Raw genomic sequence first — 19,689 nt, forward strand, 5'->3', positions numbered from 1 at the left:
AGACCAAGTAATGGTAAACCCTTCAGTCTATCTCTAAATAGTCAAATAGAGATCCAAAGAAAAAGATAATAAAATATTCGTTGCCTTGCCTGCTGTAACAGGCTGCTGGGAGTTGTAGAACCCTGTGCCTCCTGTTACAGGAAGAAGCTGAGAGGCCTTTAGTCCTCAGCCCCATGCCAGGCTACTGACTTCTTTAAACCGATAATTTCTATTTTTTTTAGGAGAGGAAGGGGATAACTTTTTATGTTTTAAAAGTAGCATCTATAATTTTTTTTTAAAAAAGTACTGATTTGTGGGGCTGGAGAGATGATGGCTCAGCAGTTATGAGCACACACTGCTCTTCCCAAGGACCCAAGTTCAATTTCCAGCACCCATACTGCCTGTAACCCCAGCTCCAGAGGGATCTGGGACCTCTGACCTCTGTGGGCACCTGCATTCATGTGCACATCCCCTCCCATATACATAGTTAAGAATAATAAAAGTAAATATTTTTTTAAAAAAACCTACCGATTGCCGGGTGTGGTAGCGCACACCTGTAACCCCAGCACTCGGGAGGCAGAGGCAGGTGGATTTCTGAGTTTGAGGCCAGCCTAGTCTACAGAGTGAGTTCCAGGACAGCCAGGACTATACAGAGAAACCCTGTCTTGAAAAACAAACAAACAAACAAACAAACAAACAAACAAAAAACCTATCGATTGTTGTTATTAGTGTTTGTGTATGTATGATATATGTATATACACATGTGTGTGTGTATGTGTGTGTGTGTGTGTGTGTGTGTGTGCATAGTGTGCCTCCTGTGTGGAGGTCAGGAAAGTTTTTGAGAGTTTGTTCTCTCCTTCCACCTTGGTATCCATGGAGAGAATCAGGCTGGATGGCAGGTGTTTTTACCTGCTGAGCTAGCTCGGCAGCCCTTTTTGGCTTTGAGTCTAGCAAGGGACCCCTGAATGGCCTAAAGCTCACCGTGTTGAACTCCCTGCACTCCTCCTGCCTGTCTGTCAAATGCTAGTCTGACTGGCAGACAGGCTCCCAGCCCTGCTCTATACGTATGTATTTATGTATAGCAGAGTGCACACCTATGGTGTGTGCTCATTTACATTAGCTCCTGCCTATTTTAGGCCACAGCCTAGTGAGCACCTCAGGTGAGAGACATCCCAGGAATGCGTCTCAAGCATTCTCTGAGGTCCTAGGGCCGGGAGTGGCTTCCTTTGTAACTCCAGAGTGGATTCTGGTCACAGCTTTAACAATCCCATCTCCCAGCATCCAACGAGGCTTCCGAGAACTTTAACATTGCCAATTCAGAGAACACTGAAGTCCTCTGTCCTCTTTCAACTCTTATGTAAAGATTCAAAGAATCCAGAGAAAGAAAACACCCCTCCCTCCCTGTCTTCCCGGCACCGTACTCTCCACAAAGGGACACAGAGACCGTCAGCATGGGTCTTTCTAGACTTTTCTCTTTATATTCATTATTGTGTGTGCATACAGAAACTCACGGGGGAATACGCTTCTCTAATCCCAGGGAGGCAGAGACAAGTTGATCTCTGTAAGTTTGAGGCCATCCTGGTTACCTATGAGGTGTAAGCCAGCCAGGGCTACATAGAGAAACTGTCTCAAAAACGAAAAACAAAAAATAGATTGATAGATACATATATGCGTACATAGACAGACAGAAGCCCATGAATTTTGTGGCTTCTTATGACAGTCTGAGTGAGACCATGCTGCAGTATATGGTTGAACATATCACGTATGTCACTAAAAATGTATCTTAATGTTCCATATGTTGCATGTAGATTGTCCGGTGGCATCGTGGTCAGTGTCACTTAGATGTTAAGGTGCTCAGTGACTTAGGATGGTGCTCTGTTCCAATAAACCCACTAGGAACTGAATTATCCCAAGTCAAAAATGGACTCAATAGGCCTGACCACCCGATCCCCCAAGCATCCTGGCTTAGCCCAGGCTACCTTAAAGCTGCTCAGAAAGCCAGGCATGGCGCGGCTGGAGAGATGACTCAAAGTGAAGAGCACTTCTTGCTCTTCCAGGGCATGAGCTCAGTTCCTGGCAGCACCCATGCCAGGCAGTTCACTGTGTAGTCCAGGCTAGCTTCAAGCACCCATGCTAGGCAGTTCACTGTGTAGCCCAGGCTAGCTTCAAGGTGGCAGTATTCATTATGCCTCCATCTCCCCAATGGCTGGAAGACAAGCAGGCACTACCGTGCTTGGCTTTACAATGTGTGTTTGGGGCTGGGGAAGGAATGTTTGCCTGCAGTGTGTGCGGTACCAATGGGGGCCGGAAGAGAATGCCCGGGTGAGCCGGAGCCACATAGGGAGTTCCAAGCCACCGCAGGCTACACAAGACCTTGCCTCAGATAATGAAACACAAATCTGTTCAGAACCCTGACACCAGGCTGCAGTTAGGCAAGTCACAAACACGAAGCCCATTTGATAAAACACCAGTGAAATGTCCCCTGTAATTTACAAATACTAGAAGGGAGACTCAAGAGGGCTGTGTGGTTCTGCTACGGGATTGCCTATACTTGGTCTTGCTATGGAGCCCAGACCGGACTTGAACTCATGGCAATGCCCCTGTCTCAGCCTGACTCTCTCTGTGGTTTTTTTTTTTTTTGGTTTTGGTTTTTCAAGATAGGGTCTCTCTGTGTAGCCCTGGCTGTCCTGGAACTCACTCTGTAGACCAGGCTGGCCTCGAACTCAGAAATTCACCTTTGCCTCGCAAATGCTGGGATTAAAGGTGTCTGCCACCAGCTGGGCGATGGTGGTGCACGCCTGTAATCCCAGCACTCTGGGAGGCAGAGGCAGGCAGATTTCTGAGTTCGAGGCCAGCCTGGTCTACAGAGTGAGTTCTAGGACAGCCAGGGCTATACAGAGAAACCCTGTCTCGAAAAAACCAAATCCAAAAAAACAAAACAAAACAAAGGTGTCTGCCACCACAGCGCCCTGCTTTGGATCTTTCTAGGTTGCTGTTGTGTAGCTATCTTCTCTAGATCGAAACATTCACTCCTGTAGGGAGCCAGAGGGCTCAGCAACGCTCAGCCCAGAACCATACAGGAACTGCAAGGCCTAGCTCCAAGCTTATAAAGTCAGTAGGTAAACACTGAAAGGCCTGACCAGACCGCAGGCAGTGAGTGGCTCCAGGCATGAAGGTCTGTGAGTTTCCACGCATGTTGTGGGGGTTTTTCAGGGACACGGCTGCCTTGAGTCAATCCTGTCAGTAATAAATTCACTGGGCACCAGACTCGATGCGACCATCCCTTTGGTCTGTTGCTGGTGCCCTTTCTGGGGTGAGTAGATGCCCTCTTCATATCCCCTCTGGAAAAGTCATGTGATACAATTGATGCCTGAATAAGGACAGACAGATCCGAAAGTAGATGGGGGAGAACTGGTTGCATGGTCCCCAGCAGGTGATAAGATGCAACGGAGGCTTAGCTCTTCTGCCCAGAAAGGGAACTGGTTCACAGGCAACGGTGGCGCATGCCTTTAATCCCAGCAGTTTGGAGGCAGAGGCAGGCAGATTTCTGAGTTCAAGACCAGCCTGGTCTACAAAATGAGTTCCAGGACAGCCAGGGCTATACAGAGAAACCCTGTCTCGAGGGAAAAAAAAACCCAAAACATGCTAACACTCCACTCTGCATGAGCTTCCGATTTGGCAGGAAAGAGTAGAAAAGGGGAAGACATGGAAATGTGGGCTTTCTGCTTCTTACAACCATCAGGATGTAAAATGTGTCATCTGTCAACTTCACACAAACCTAGACACACATCCGGGGAGAGAAACTATCAGCTGAGGAACTGCTCTATCGGAGTACCCTGTAGCCAAGTCTGTGGGACTGTCTTAATTCCTAATTCATGCAAAAGGGTCCAGACCACCGTGGGTGGTGCCATCCCTAAGCAGGCTGGTCTGGGCTGCAGAAGAAAGGTGACTGAACCTGAGGCTGGGAGCAAGTCAGGACACAGGCTTCTTCTGATCGTTTCTGCCTCAAGCTCCTTCCTTGGCTTCCTGGAATGACAGACTGAAATGTGTAGGATGAAGTGAACTCTTTCCTTCTCGGGTTGCTTTGCCACAGAAACATAAAAGCAAACTAGACACAGAAAACCACATCACAAATCAGGCATGTGGTAAAGAGCCCTTTCCGGGTCCCAAACCCTCCCGCCTCTACCTCAGGTGTTGGTTGGAATTGCTGGCCTGCCCCATGCCAGTTTGAGGGAGCTTTGAAAATGAAGCAGGAGTGCCCACTGGAGTGAGAATTTTGGTTTCTTTAAAAACCCAGTTGTTGGGCTAGAGAGATGGCTCAGTGGTTAAAAGCACTGACTGCTCTTCTGAAGGTCCCAAGTTCAAGTCCCAGCACCACATGGTGGCTCACAACCATCTGTAATGGGATCTTGTGCCCTCTTTTGTATGTCTGAAGAGTGACAGTGTACTCGCATACATGAAATAAACAAACCAACCCCAGTTATGTGAATGTTCTTTGGTTTAAATCCCAGGTATGTGAAAGGGAGCTGCTTTAGACGGCCCACTGCAGCAGCCGGCTGTGATTTGTCTGGTGCTCTGGCAGGGGCATGAGGCTGCCAGCTGAAGATACTTTATATTTGCAATTCTGGGGATTCTTCTGAGGTTATAAAAATGCCAGAGCCCCAAGAGGAGGTGGCTGCTGCGTCCCCTGCAGCTGCTTTTGCTGTCTGAACTTGAGATTCCCAAGGATCTCGGTGCCCTAACCAGCAGTCCATCTAGAGATCTGCCTACTTCCTCTTTCCCCCTCCAACCTTGACTACTTAGTGTTGGGGGGCTGGAAGGAGTGGGGTGGGAAGGAGTGGTAGCTATAAGAATCCAATAAAGTAGGCAAATAGTATGGCTGCAGCTCACACCAGCTGTTTCAGAAGGGCCCAAGGCTACGGGGTGTGCTGCAGGGATAGGTGTCAGGCCTGGTGGAGCCTGCTACACATGGGTCCTTGTGCAGGCGGCCTCTCTGGGATGGTGTAGTTGTAAGCAAATCCTTGTTAGTTCATGCAGCAGGCACAAACATGGGCTCTTTTTATCACCAACATCATGTATATGTATGTGTGTGCGCGCGCTAAGGTACACACACGTACACAGCAGCCACAGGACAGTTTGGGGGAGTTGATTGTTTCCTTCCATATGGGTCCCCAGGACCAAACACAGGTTGTCAGGCTCTGCACCAGGCACCCTGACGCGCTGAGCCATCTCTTCAGTCCTTTTTTGTTTTTGAGACAGGGTCTTGCCTTGTAGTCCAGGCTGGTCTTGAACTCACAAGCAATCCTCCTGCCTCAGTGCTGGGATTCAGGTGTACACCGGTGTCTGTCTTCATTCCTTCTCCCCACCCCGCCCCTCTTGCAGCAGGAGCTGGTCAGAACCCCAGCACTGAGCTCCAGCCTCAGCTCCAGCCAGTCCACACTGATGCTGCTCACTGGCACAGAAGGCCAGACAGAAGTTGATTGCCACTCCCCCCACTAAGCAGGTGGGGGTGGGGAGCAGACTTGGCCAGGTGGTGGCTGTGTGCATCTCCCAGTGACAATCTGCAGGCTTTCCCTGGGTCTCCATCTGGGCGGGGAGAGGAATGGCAGGAGAGGAGATTGTGTTCACAGCAGGGAGACTGTACAGGTAGAGAGGCAAGGCAGTGTGAGGTGAACCTCTTTTCTGGAGGCTCTCTGAGGTGCATACAGGCCGGGGAGCGGGTGTCCTCACAGCTTCTGGAAGACTGTTTTCAAAATGATCTGCAGGGGGAAGGAAAGACAGGAAAGTCCAGGAATGGATGACTAACTGAAAAGAGAATTGGTTGTAGATGCTGGCACACACCTTTGGTCCCAACACCTGGGAGGCAGAGGCAGGTGGAACTCTGAGTTCCAGGCCAGCCTGGCTACATAGTGAGACCCTGTTTCAAAATAAATAGACAAACAAGTAAATAAAAGGTCTAAGCTAGTCCTGCGGTCCACAGGATGCTGAGGCAGAAGGGTTACAAGTTCAAAACCTAAATGGGACGGCTCAGCGGTTAGAGGTGCTTGCTGCCAAGTCTGACTGCCTGAGTTTGATCCCAGAACTGTTGAAGAGAATAGCCAGCTCCAGCAAGTGAGCTTCTGACCTCCACACATACACAGTAGACAGGCAAGCGTTAGCAAAAAGGTGTTTTAAAAGTCTGTCTGGGCTATTTAGGAATTTCCTGTCTCTCAATTTAAAAGCAGAGACCAAGAGGTAGCAGTTAGGGAGATACCTGACACGCAAGTGTGAGGACATGAATTCAGATCCCCAAAACCCACAGAGGCTGGGTGAGGGGTGCACATCGGACTCCAGTGCTGAGGCAGAGGGCAGAGAGAGGTGGATCCCCAGAACTCAGTGGCCAGAAGCAGCCAGCCTGCGGAAATCAATGAACTCCAGGTTCAGCAAGACACCCTGTCTTAAAAAATAAGGACAGCGGGGCTCTCCAGCCACTGATGGCTCAGCGGTTAAGAACACTGACTGCTCTTCCAGAGATCCTGAGTTCAATTCCCAGCAACCACAAGGTGGCTCATGACCACCTGTAATGAGATCTGACTCCCTCTTCTGGAGTGTCTGATTGACAGTGCAGATAAAATAAATTTTTAAAAGAAAAGAACAGTGTCTGAAGATGCTTCATGTTAACATGAACATGTGTCTTGTACATGCAGTGTTCATGTCCCAGCACATCAAAATAAAGTTACGCTACTTTAGTGCCCTTCCCTACTACTAAAGGGGGAAAAAAAGAAAAAGATTAGTATCTGTCAGATGTGTGGCAACAATTTTCTATTTATCCTTTGCCCCCTTCCACTCAAAGGGTTTCTCTGTGTAGCCCTGGCTGTCCTGGAACTCACTCTGTAGACCAGGCTCGCCTCAAACTCAGAGATTCACTTGCCTCTGCCTCTCCAGTGCTGGGATTAAAGGCGAGCCCCACCACACACAGCTTTATTCCTTTAAGAGAACTATTTACTTAGTGTACGTTCGCATGTGACATGCATGTGAGGTCACAGGACAACCTGCAAGAGCCGGTTCTCTCCTTCCACCACGTGGGTCCTGGGGCTCAACCTCAGGTTCTCAGGCTCAACAGCAAGTGCCTTTCCTTACCCAGTGAGCCATCTTGCTGTCTCCTCTGAATTGCTTATGGTATGCTCTGTGTCAAAGTTGTAACAAGCCTCATAGGGTGTACATAGTCCTCTAATCTCAGCGCCCCAGGAGACTGAGGCAGGAGGATCGCTATGAGTTTGAGGGCAGCCTCATCTATATAGTAGGTCCCAGTCCAGCCAGGGCTATATAGTGAGACACTGTCTCAACAACAACAACAACGACAACAAATAATAATAATAAAGATAATAAACATTAGCCACATGCCCTTCTGTAGAGCTGGCTTTGGCTTTTGCATCTAGACACCGCCATTTCCCCTCTGCTCTTGCTGCCCTGGCCTTGGCCATGTGTTGGGGCATGGGACCCATAGTATCCATTTAGAAAGACTGTTGGGGGGAGGGGTGAACCCCACCTGGGTGAGCGCGTCATCTTCCCTGGTCAGATTCTCTATGATGTCAAAGTGATCCACACCAGGCAGCTGCTGGAAAGAGGCCTTCCATCCCACACGGCGTAGTGTCTGGACAGAAAAGAGGCGGGGTGGGCATAAGACTGAGGCTGGGGAGTGGTTCTCCCAGTGTCCGGTGCACGGCAGGTATTTGAATGGCATGGTAGAATGAGCGAATGACCGTCCTGGGGTCCGGCTAGACAGCCTATTTATTACAGTCCTGGGGGTTGCACCAGAACCTTGTCTGTGCTTACCAAGCCCATTACCATTAACTCGATGGAGTTACACCCTAACCTTTCTTTCTTTAAATTTTAGAACTTACTACGTTTTAAACTTTAGTCTTACTAAGTTCCTTAGGCTAGCCCTGAGCTCTCTTTACAGCACTCCCTGACCACATGATCCTTTTGCCTCCGCCTCCGCAGTAACTGGGAATCCGTGTGCGCACCACCAGGTCCGGCTCGTTTGGGCAGAATCACGGGGGAGAGGAGATCACGTGATGCTGAACCTGGGGCCATGGCTGGCTGTTAGCAGTACCTCGAAGAACGCCCTGGACTGCCGGTGGAACTCTGGGGAGTCATGCTGACCCACAAGCACCAGCACAGGGCAGGCTGGAACCACGGGCCGTGCTGGCGCCGCCTCCAGGTGTCGCTGTGGACTGTTTCTCTGAGCATCTTCCCTAGGAGGGGCCGGTGGAGGGGTCAGGACAGAGGCGAGACGGGCCTCGGGCGGGTGCTGGAGAGGAAGGACGGACAACTCACAGGGTCATGCGCAGAGGGTCATTCTGGGAGGTAGATAAGAGGGGCTCCAGGTCGTAGATTCCACTGACCAGAAGAAAGCCTGTGAAGGTGAGGAGCTCAGGCCGGGGGCTGCCCACCCTCCAGGCCAGAGAGGCAGACCAGGATTGTGGGCAGAGGGCAGAGAAGGGTCTCCACTCAAGTTATCAGCCTTTCAACCAACCGCTCAACCCTCCCACCGCTCCAGCGATGGTCTGAGCTGCCCGACCAGCTCCTCTTATACCCACAGAAACCTTACAGGCTGGATGCCAGCCTGGAGCTACCTGATATCCTGTTTTGACAAATGATAAGAAACCTTGGAGGTTGGGTGTGACACCGTGCTTGGTCCAGCTGGCCAGGAGCACCGAGGCAGCCAGGTGAGCTCCTGCAGAGTGTCCACAGAGGTAGATTCCCCTGGGTGAGACAGAGACCCGGATCACGGCTACTTCCCCAAGGCACCCGGGAGTCCCCGTCTGTGTCGGGCGCCACAGATCTATCCCTCCCTTGGTCCACTAAGAGCGTCTGTGGGACACCTACTCATTGCTTGGATAGCGCCTCTGTAGAAACACAACACTGCGGGTCACCTGGTCCACCATCTGGTCTAGTGTGCCTGAACAGAGCAAAATGCTGGGTCAGGATCCACCATGGGGGCTCTATCCACACAAAGCCCTGGCCCCCAAGTCTTCAGGGGCCACCCTTATTACCTTTGGGTGCAATGTCATAAGCCACTATCACCACCACGATCCCCTGTGCCGTCAGCGGGTTTACCATGAAGGCCGAGTCATCTTTACTGTGGAAAGACAAAAGAGTGGGCAGGGGGCTGGGGGGCTGGCCTGTGGGTTTAGAGCACTGGCTACTCTTCCAGGGCAAGAAGGTTCAACCCTCAGTTCCCACGTGGAAACACTGGTATGCATAAAATGATGCTGATGATAATGATGATGATGTAGCTTAGAATACACACTTGGGAAGGAGAGGCAGAAGACTCAGGAGCCCAAGGTCATCCTCAGCTACTTAGTGAGTTTGAGGCTAGTCTCAGCCAAGAGACCCAGTCTCAAAAAACCCAAACAACAGAAAATAAAGATAATGATGTGACAACTGGAGACAACGTGACCGTGACGTTGCCTCCCTAAGATCCTGGACACTCGTGCCTCGGGGCAGACACCCCATGTGCAGAGGACGTTGTGCTGAGGGAAAGAAACAGGCTGTCCTCACGGTGGACTTTAATTTCTAGGCTGGCTCCCTCCCTTGGAAAACGGAGCCCGTTATGTTCCCTCTCTTAGCAAGTTCTGAGAGTCAAAGATTAAAAGTGTAGAGTTAAATGGAATAAATATAGCAGCTGAATAAGACGAAAAACTAACAGGCATCTCAGGAAGGTCTCAGAACAGTGGTGTCCTCCAAGACCCCAAACACCCTTCTTCTCAACGCAGGGACACTGACTGTATCTATTTAGTGTGTATGCAGCATGTGTGTGTAAACACAAACTTCCTCCTTCATGTATCCCAGCCTGACCTCAAACTCCCTATGTAGCCGAGGATAACCCTGAAGCCAGACCTCCAGCTCCCGAGGGCTGGAATCACAGGTGCACGCCATCACACTGAGTTTTCTTTAGTGCCAGTGATGTCACCCAGGGCTTGCTGCAGACCACAGGCCCTACTGACCTGTTACACCCCACCTTCTTGCTTTGTGCCTTCTGAGACAAGGCTGGCCTCAAACTTGCAGTAATCCTACTGCCTCAGCTTCCCTGCTCTTATTTCCAAAGCACCAAACACTAATGCTCTATGTTCTCTTAGTCCCAAACACAGCTTACATGAGAAGCACCTTTACCCATCGAGCCATCTCAAAAACTTGAAATTGAGCCAGGCGGTGGTGGCACACGCCTTTAATCCCAGCACTTGGGAGGCAGAGGCAGGCAGATTTCTGAGTTCCAGGTCAACCTGGTCTACAGAGTGAGTTCCAGGACAGCCAGGGCTACACAGAGAATCCCTGTCTCAAAAAAAAAAAAAAAAACAAAAACAAAAAACAAAAAACAAAACAAAACAAAAAACCTTGAAATTGATAATCTTGATATCCTCTAAATAGGGACATCTAAATCTAAAACAGTGCCTTTTAAAAAAGATTTCTTTCTTTCTTTCTTTCTTTCTTTCTTTCTTTCTTTCTTTCTTTTCTTTTCTTTTCTTTTCTTTCTTCTTTCTAGCCCTGACTGTCCTGGAACTCACTCTGTAGACCAGGCTGACCTTGAACTCCCAAAATGCTGGGATTACAGGCGTGCGCCACCACCGCCTGTCTAAAAGACTTATTTCTTAAAAAAGAAGTGGTTGTGCACATCTTTAATCCCAGCACTTGGGAGACATAGGCAGGGTATATGAGGCCAGCCTGGTCTACGGAGCGAGCTCCAGGACAGACAGGGGTACACAGGGAAACCCTGTCTTAATCTTCCCCCCAAATTACTACATATTTTTAATGTAAATGTCTGTGCACATGAGTGACGTTTTTTATGGAAGCCGGAAGAGAGAGTCAGATCCCTGAAGCTGTGGGGTGCTGGGAACCAAACTCAGGTCCTCTGCAAGAGCAAGTGCTCTTAACCCCTGAGCCATGTGTTCAACCCCTAAGATGGTGTCTTTATGAGAGGGAGCTCTGGGACACAGGCATCAATGACCACGTGAGGACCGAAGCAGAGGCCGGAGACCACAAGGCGAGGAACCCCCAGCCAGAGCACACCGGCCCCCTTAGCACCTCAGGCGAGGCCCCGCAGCACCTCCATTCTGACTTCCTGCCACACGGATGTGAGAGGTCGCGCTCCTCTTCTCATAGGCTGGACGGCTTGGTAATGTGTCACGGAGGCAGCTCCGGAGCAGCGAGCCGGGGAAGGGTGACTCATGCTGAGGGTCACCACTCACCTTCCACTCTGCCAATATCCTCCGTGCAAGAACAGGAAGAGCGGGAAAGCTGTAACACACGGCAGGGGGCGCTGGTGAGCCGCACACCCGGCTGCCTCCAGGGCCCCCCCGGCCCCGCCCATCTCACCCTGGGCATCCTCATCGGGAAAGTAGATATCCATTTTCTCCCCTGCACCATCTCCATAGGGGACATGCAGCTGGCTCCTCCTGGTGGCCCGGGCCTTCTGGGTGGCTGCAGAGGCAGACGGGTCGCTGTCAGTGAAGGCCAGGTACAGCGAGTTGTGAACAGTTTGCAGCTCAGTGGTTAAGTAAGTGGTCAGCTGAGGCAGCTTCTGCCAGGAGCCCCGCCCCCACCCTGACATCTGCGGACAAGTGACCCGTGGCCCCAGAAGGCATTGCGGCTGCAACTACTTTACTGCATTCTGATTACATTCACCTTTAGATAGCACACACCTACCTGGGCATTGGGGAAAATGACGTATTTTTAAATTACATGTGTGTGTGTGTGTGTGTGTGTTAAGTATGCTTGTGCAGGTCAGAGGACAACTTATGGGAATTTATTCTTTCTTTTTACCATGGGTACTTGGGATCTAACTCAGGTCACCAGAGGAGATCTTGTGTGTGTGGTACTGAGGGTGTGGTTGCCACCAAGTTTGAACACAGGTGCTCACATTCGACCAGAGCAAGCACCATCAACTGAGCCAGCGCCTTAGCCTATGCCTTATTTTTATTTATCTATTTAAAAATTTGTTGGGTGTGTTTTTGAGACAGGGTTTCTCTGTGTAGCCTTGGCTATCTTAGAATGTGCTCTGTAGCCAAGCGGTGGTGGCGCACGCCTTTAATGCCAGCACTTGGGAGGCAGAGGCAGGCGGATTTCTGAGTGTGCTCTGTAGAGCACACAAAAGACTCTGCTCTGTAGACCAGGCTGGCCTTGAACTCTGGGATCCTCCTGCTTCTGGCTCCTTGTTCTTATTTATTTATTTATTTATTTATTTATTTATTTATTTATGAGGCAGAGAGGTCTCAAAAAAAAAAAGGTCTATCAAAGGTCTATCAAACATAGGTCACCAGCTTCCTGTGCAAGTACTGTTACCCACTGAGCCATCTTTGTCACCCTGAAGTGGATAATCTTGAGACCATCCAATTAGGGACAGAGAGAGACATTTGAATCGGAGACAGTGCCTTCTAAAAAAGACTTATTTTATTATCTTAAACAAAAACTGGAGGTGGAGACGTGGTGTCTCGGCCGTGAAGAGTAACAGTACTGGGACAGTTAAATATCCTTATGAACCCTGCCTCATACTACAAAGATCAACCCCAGATATATTAAGTGGAAACCAGACTTTGAGAAAGCACCTTAGGGGCAGCGACATGGCTTAACAGATAAAGAGGCTTGCCACCAGGCCTGAAGATCTGACTGAGTTCCATCTCCCAGACCCACACAGTTCGAGGAGAGAAACAGTTCTTGAACGTTGTCCTGACTGCCACACACCTGCTGCAGCACACACACTGCGGCACACACTCATAAAAGGACAGGAGTTCATGACCCTGAAGTCAACAAAGACCACACCTGACCAGGGCCCCAGGAATAATATTCGGAAGAGATCCGTCTGTGACTGCCAGCACCCAGGAGGCTGAGGCAGGAGGGTCTTAGGGTGGCCTGTGCTACACAGCGAGCCTGTCCCAAGTCAAACAAAAGAGTATTTCCTCACGTAAAGAGCAAGCACATGTTACACAGGTCCCACGATGGTCACAGCCATTGTCTCCACCAGCCACACTGCTGTCCCCTGCTCTGCCCTTGGCTCCTCCCTCTGAGACACTGGCTCAGGGCCCTCCCTCAGCATCCTATCTTGAATCAGGGTCCCCCCTCCCACCAGCACTGAGACTCCCAGATGACTTCTGTCTTCTCTTGTTCCCAGACAGTAGTGACACCCATCTCTATCCTTCCTGCTCCTCGCTGGACCTCTGTAGCCGCCATCAGCATCTGTCACAACAGGCATCCCTTATGGCCCCTCCCTGGCTCAACCACAGGGTTATCTTAGGGTGCCACAACCACCCTGCTGACATCAGCCTTGTCTATACTGTGCTGACCCTGGGAACAAGCACCTTCAGGAAGTGTGGCTTCCAAGCCACAGGGTGGCCATGACTGCCAACAGGAGGGCATGGGTGGCGTCCTCCACAGGAGCCTCCAACAAGGGAGAAGTGTGTGCCTCAGGGTCCCGTCAGCACAGGGGTCAATTGAAAGCTAGTGATTTAGCTAAGGGTCCTGACGGCTTGCCTGGCTGGATTAGATTTACTTGGTGCTAAACCACTTTTGTTCTCAGTTGTAGAGCAACAGAAACAAAGTGTTTGCCGGTACAGCACACAGAAATCTCAGACATCCCAAGCACCGCTGACCTGAGAAGAGCGGGGACCAGCCTCTGGCAGGGACTCTGATCACAAAGATGAGGTAATGCACTGCCTCCCCCGGTGTGAATCCCCCCACCTCCAGGCTCTGAACCCCTAGGCAGGAACACAGGAGGGTTTTTTAAAGACACCCCAGAGTAAACTTTGTAACAGAGAGAGAATTGGACTTTAATCATTCCTAACCCAAAGCGCCAAAACTCTTACAGACAAAACCCCAGGTTCTAGAGGCGGAGGCCCGGAGCGAGGCGGAATGCAGGGTTTGCAGTGTAACAGTGGGAGCAGAGGGCGGAAGCCGCAGGTGAAGCCAGGCATGAGGGGACTGGTCAGTGGGAGGCAGAAACCAGAGCTCAGAACAGGTCACGGACACGAGCTCGAGCGTGCTGTCGCTTTCTGGAACCTTCACTCTGTTTGAGACAGGATCTCATGCAACCTCGGCTGGCCCAGAGCCCTACCTAGCCAAGGTGACCTTGAACTTCTGAGCCTCCTCCCTGCACAACTCAACATCTGGGATCATTGGACTGCATACCATGTTGTTTTGTTTTGAGACACATTTATCCAGGATGACCTAGGACTGCAATGTAGCCCAGGCTGGCCTTGAACTTCCGGCTTCAGCCTCCTGAAACGATAAGGTTCTATTTTTATGGATTTTTTTAAAGACTTATTTTGCTGGGCAGTGGTGGCGCACACCTGTAATCCCAGCACTCTGGGAGGCAGAGGCAGGCTGATTTCTGAGTTTGAGGCCAGCCTGGTCTACAGAGTGAGTTCCAGGACAGCCAGGGCTATACAGAGAAACCTTGTCTTGAACCCCCCCCCCAAAAAAAAGACTTATTTTATTTATGTGTGTCTATGTTCATCTGTGTGTGCACAGTTTGTCTGTGGGAGTCAGAGGATCCCCTGGAGCTGGAGTTGCAGGGAGTTGTGAGCCTCCTAACGTGGGAGCTGGGAACTGAGTTCCGACCCTCTTCGGAGAGCAGTCAATGCTCTTGACCACTGAACTATCTCCCTGGCCTTCAAATTTTGGGTTGTTTTCATTTTTTACTTCATTTAGCAAACATGCTTTTTTATAAATTAATTAATTTATTTTATGCGTATGTGTATTTAGCCGGACTGTATGCCTATGCACCATGTACCTGGCTGGTGCCTGAGGAGACCAGAAGGTCCTGTCAGATTCTGTGGAGCTGGAGCTACAGACAATTGTGGGCTGCCACGTGGGTGCAAGGAACAAACATTGGTCCTCTGGAAGGGCAGCCAGAGCATAGTACTCCTTCCAGCTGGCTCTCCAGCTCCTGAAAACAGGTTTTAATGTTAGCATCCGTCGGCCATGAGCTGTACCAGTCCCTATATCTTGATTGGTTTGAGGACTGGGGAAGGAACCCAGCCCTTGTTACAGACTCTGGAACAAATAAAACACCAACGTAGCTGGGTAGTCAGTCACCTGTAGTGACAGGAGGGTGGAGGCAGAAGGATCAGAAGTGCATGGTCAGCATCCCCAAGCTGAAGAGGTCAGGTCCGGGATAAGGCTAAGGCAGAGAAAGAGGCCCGGGGCTCAGTCTCAGAGTTCAGTCAAATCCAAGGACCACATGGAAAGGTAAGCAGAGCAGGGGAGCGATGAGTACTGGAGGAGCCAGAGTCCTGAGACCTGTCTGTGAGTGCTGGGATTACGGGGTGCGCCAGCAGGACAGCCCTGCTAGCATTTCCCAGAGCTGACCGCAGAGGGTTCTGAGCGAGCTGGAGGCGGAGGCGGAGGCGGAGGCGGGCCTGGAGCCCAGAGCTCCAGGAGGCCCGAGGCCTGAGGCCGGAGCCCGAAGGCCGGAGGCGGAGCCTAGTCTCAGTCCTGGGCTTTGGCTAGTGTGTTCCTTCCCCTGCTGGGCTGGCTTTTTATCTCTCCAGACAAGACAGTCGAGCCTGCTCCCACCAAGCCTGCACGTCTCCACATATTCACTATGACAGCCACAGCGAGGACTCTTCAGAGCCCAGGAAACAGCTCCAACCCACACCAATGGGACAAGGAACAAGACAGAACGGGTGGGTTGACACCCCCAAAGCCTGATCCTCCCCCTGGCTGTCTCTATTGAGGAAACTCCCCAAGGCAAGGTTTTGGTCAGTCAGCTGAGACCAGGCACTTGGCCAGCATTCAGACTCGCGCTCTGGCTCTGGGCAGCCAGTCAGCTGTCTCTACAGCCTACTTCCTCTTCAAAGCAGCTCCTCACCCAGCATGAATGCCTCTCCAAGGGTGGTAGCCACCACAGCACCTCAGCACTCTGGGGCCAAGGGAAGACCTCACACTACACAGTCCCAATCTCTGATTGCTTCAGGAAACAAAGGCTTGATTCCCCACCCCCATCTCTCCCTCTCCCTCTCTCTTCATGGTATCAGTATCCCAGTCTGGCTTGGAATTTAATACGCAATTGAGGGTAACCTTGAACTTCGGCCCTCCCCCACTGGTGCTAGCATTACAGACATGCCAGGTCTATGCCACAGAGAGTTTAACCTGGGGCTGTGCATGCTGGGAAGAATCCCACCATCACGCCACTCCTGCAGCAGGGTAGTTGCTCTCCATATTTTAACAGCAATGACACAATCTGTGTACAGTGATTGGCGCCTGTAATCCCAGCACCCAGGAGCCTGAGGCTGGAAGTTAATTGAGTTCAAGGCCAGCCTGGGTTACACAGTAAATCTGAGGTCAACCTAGGCTACTCAGAAAGACCCTGTCTCAAAATAAAATAAAACGTAAAACTGCTGGGTGAACCGGGCGGTGGTAGTGCACATCCTCAATCCCAGAATTTGGGAGGCAGAGGCAGGAGAATCTCCTGAGTTCAAGGTCAGCCCAGTCTACAGACTGAGTTCCATGACAACCAGGACTACACAGAGAATAACAACAACAACAACAACTTAAAAAATAGTAACAGTACCCTGCTTTCTTGCTTTTGTCAGCTCACATTTCCGGCCCCCCCATAGCATATCCCTTCAGAGCAGCGGTTCTCAACCTTCCTAACACTGCGACCTCACAATCCAGTTCCTCACGTCGTGGTAACCCCAGACCATAAAATGATTTTCATCGCTATTTCATAACCAGGATTTTGCTACAGTTATGAATTGTAATATAAATATCTGATATTTCTGATGGACTTAGGCAACCCCTGTGAAAGGGTCCTTCCGTGCCCAGAGGGGTCTGCTGCACATGCTGAGGACCATGGCTCTAGGGGAGCCTGGGTGTCTCACCAGAGCCTGGCCTCGTGTGCAAACCTTTTCTGTCTCCAGCTGCACTCTCGCCTCCCACCCCAGCAGAGGCTCCCCCATGTGCCTGATATAAGTAATACCCTTCCACTCAGGGGTGCAGCCCCCTCCCTGACTCCGAATAAGCGGCCAAGGTATCCAGAGAGTCCCACAGTACCCTGGCTTCCTATCTGCACGAAGTTCCCGACAACTTCCTCTGGTTTCATGCGGATGACCCATCTGCTGGGTGAGTACTGCTTCTCCAGCTCCTGTGGGCAAGACAGACCCTGTGAGACCCTCCCCTCTCAGGGGGTGTGTCGACCCCGCCCGTGATGGCTGAACCTCTCTATTTTTATGCTCTGAGAAGACCCTCTAAGGCACACAAATTTCTATTATTATTATTATTATTTTGGTTTTTTTTCGAGATAGGGTTTCTCTGTATAGCTCTGGCTGTCCTGGAACTCACTCAGTAGACCAGGCTGGCCTCCCAGAGTGCTGGGATTACAGGCGTGTGCTACCACTGCCCGGCGGCACACAACTTTCTACAAGACCTTTCAACTCCCACTCCCCGCTCCCTCCACTAGCTGCCCCATTAGGTATTTCAGCAGAGCATCTAGTGCCCTCAAAAAGGTGTCAGAAGGGTTCCCTAGCAGCAACCGTGCCTTTAGCCAGCTAACAGCCTTCATGAGACACGAGGTCTGTAAATGGTACTGGGGGGGGGCACATTCCTGACACCACAGGACACAGTGAGGCAGCTGTGGCCATTAGCAAGATCACGTGACATAAGCTGTTTTCCTGGCGGACACATACAGGGTCGCAGGGACAGAGGAAAGGAAGGAGAAGTCAAAGGTCAGTTTACAGATATTGCTCAGCCAGATGGCTGATGCAGGAGGCTGTGTGGCCAGCGTGTGGCAAAACACAGCTGTAATCCCAGCTCTCTGTGGAGTCGGAGGGAGGCAGAGGCAGGAGGACAGCCTAGAGCCAAGCAGGTTCCCGAATAGCCAGGGCTACAGAGTGAGGCTCTGTTCACAAGGAAACGAAAAGTAGGGGTACAGCTCAGCGACAGAGCGTTTGTCCAGCCGTGTGAGGTGCTGGGTTCCATCTCCAGCATCGCGAGCAGAAGATGTAAAATGTTAACACTTAGCAGAGAAAGCAAGGAGGAGCCGGGCGGTGGTGACGCTCACCTGTAATCCCAGCACTTGGCAGGCAGAGGCAGGCGGATCTCTGAGTTCTGAGGCCAGCCTGGTCTACAGAGTGAGTTCCAGGACAGCCAGGCTACACAGAGAAACCCTGTCTCAAAAAAAAATAAAAAAATAAAAAAATAAAATAAAAAAAAAACAAAACAAAAAACAAACAAAACAAGAAAGCAAGGAGGAGACAGGTTCCCAAGCCAAGGCATAGGAATCTTGAAGACAATGCGTCTTCACACTAAGGCCTGGAGCTCAGCACCATCAACCTTCGTCTCTTACTAGCCGTCTCTAGCCTCTCTCCTCCTTGTTGGTATAATGGGGGTGCTAGCTGCCTACAGGGTTAGAAGGGAGGTGTGTAAGAGAAACAACGTTTTTTATTTTTATTTTTGTTTTTTCCAGACAGGGTTTCTCTGTGTAGCCCTGGCTGCCCTGGAACTCACTCTGTAGACCAGGCTGGCCTTGAACTCAGAAATCTGCCTGCCTCTGCTTCCCAAGTGCTGGGATCAAAGGCGTGCGCGCGCCACCACGCCTGGCTTTTTTTTTTTTTTTCTCTATGCAGCTGCCTCGAGGATCAAGGGCTGAGGTTACTTACAGACGTGTGCCATTTTTTTTTCCTTTAAAAATGTGTGTGCCTGTTGTCTCTTGTGGAGCTGTAAGCTGTAAGCTGGCTGATGTGGGTGGGTGCTAGAAATCCAACTCAGGTCCTCTGGAGGAGCTGGATGCTCAGCTATCTCTCCAGCCCTCTGTTTTCAGTTTTTACTACTCTAGGATTGATGACTGATTGCATTTTAAAGGTTTTTGTTTTTTGTTTTTTGTTTTTTTTTCAATAGGATTTCTTTGTGTAGCCCTCTGGCTGTCCTGGCACTCACTCTGTAGATAGACTGCGCTGGCCTTGAACTCAAGTCACCTGCCTGCCTCTCTGCCTGGAATTGAAAGCTTGGGCCGCCACTGACAACACAGTGTTCCTAACTTCAACAGATTCTAAGCGATGTCTGTCTGTGACCAAAACAAAGAAGTCTGTTTAATACCAGCCAAGAAATCCTAACGGAATGTCGTGCTTTGTATATGCGGTTGGTAACCTTTGCAGCAACCAATGGCAGGCAGAGTAACCAAACACACATCCCCGAGTGAAAAGAAGGTTTCTGGGCATGCTCAGTGAGAGCCAGAGAATTTTAACATGGAAATTAAATTTTAACATGAAGACGCTCAATACTGTCTGTCCCTGAAGGTGCCTGCCTTGCTTAGCGACTCAGAGCAGGGACCCTCAGCCTTGGCATCTTTCAGACTATGGTCACAGAAACACAGACCCACATTTGCACAACCTCAGAATAAGGTCCAAACCTTCAGCTCCTTAATTCTTGCCGGACTATAGTTTTCGCTGTCTTTAAAACCAGGCTAACAGGCTAACCCTGCCCTACAACGAGAAAAATGAAAAAATCTGGCGTTCAAGGCTTGGAAATCTGGCTAAATTCCTAAAATTCCTAAAATTACAGTCCCGGCTCTGGGAGGCTGCACCCTGCACAGCACCTACCTCTGAAGACAAGTTCCTCCAGGGAGCCGCGCTCGAAGGCGAAGGAGGTGCCATGGCCAGGTCCAGAGGGGATGGGAGCGCCCAGGGCTTTTCACGGGACTGAAAGGGGGCGAGCTTTGTCTTCGCCCCGCCCTCC

General features: G+C 50.6%; 1 protein-coding gene and 1 long non-coding RNA gene across 5 annotated transcripts; one reads left to right on the forward strand and one right to left on the reverse strand.

Annotated features, from left to right (window-relative positions):
- Positions 1-5,015: 5,015 nt before the first annotated feature.
- Positions 5,016-19,676, reverse strand: Afmid (arylformamidase). 4 transcript variants are annotated; one of them, XM_052197510.1, is made up of 12 exons: positions 19,554-19,673; positions 17,011-17,101; positions 14,747-14,902; positions 11,338-11,442; positions 11,211-11,259; positions 9,018-9,103; positions 8,851-8,923; positions 8,598-8,698; positions 8,299-8,377; positions 8,075-8,216; positions 7,508-7,612; positions 5,016-5,738 (listed from the first exon to the last, which is right to left on the reverse strand). In XM_052197510.1, the coding sequence occupies exons 1-12, from the start codon at positions 19,605-19,607 to the stop codon at positions 5,706-5,708; spliced, it is 1,074 nt and encodes a 357-aa protein (XP_052053470.1). In that variant the 5' UTR covers positions 19,608-19,673; the 3' UTR covers positions 5,016-5,705. The 4 variants fall into 4 exon arrangements, with proteins under 4 accessions (XP_052053470.1, XP_052053471.1, XP_052053473.1 ...); XM_052197511.1 differs by lacking the exon at positions 14,747-14,902 and having other exon boundaries at positions 8,630-8,727; positions 19,554-19,667; XM_052197513.1 differs by lacking the exons at positions 5,016-5,738; positions 7,508-7,612 and having other exon boundaries at positions 8,118-8,216; positions 8,630-8,698; positions 19,554-19,676.
- Positions 13,110-17,874, forward strand: LOC127695401 (uncharacterized). Its single transcript, XR_007979974.1, has 3 exons — positions 13,110-13,412; positions 13,535-13,659; positions 15,507-17,874. It is a non-coding gene; the product is annotated as an uncharacterized LOC127695401 (long non-coding RNA).
- Positions 19,677-19,689: the final 13 nt, after the last annotated feature.

The sequence above is a fragment of the Apodemus sylvaticus genome, chromosome 10 (genome assembly GCF_947179515.1).
Source record: "Apodemus sylvaticus chromosome 10, mApoSyl1.1, whole genome shotgun sequence".
In the NCBI taxonomy this organism is placed as follows: domain Eukaryota; kingdom Metazoa; phylum Chordata; class Mammalia; order Rodentia; family Muridae; genus Apodemus; species Apodemus sylvaticus.

Excerpts from the sequence above, each read along its gene's own strand:
- Afmid (XM_052197510.1), bottom strand. The coding sequence starts at position 19,607 with ATGGCACCTCCTTCGCCTTCGAGCGCGGCTCCCTGGAGGAACTTGTCT. Across the intron at positions 14,903-17,010 it reads CGTGCAGATAGGAAGCCAGG|GAGCTGGAGAGCCAGCTGGA; the intron begins GTACTGTGGGAC and ends ACCTGTTTTCAG. Across the intron at positions 11,443-14,746 it reads TCTCCTCAGGCACCAGCCAG|CCACCCAGAAGGCCCGGGCC; the intron begins GTACATGGTGCA and ends CTGCCTCTGCAG.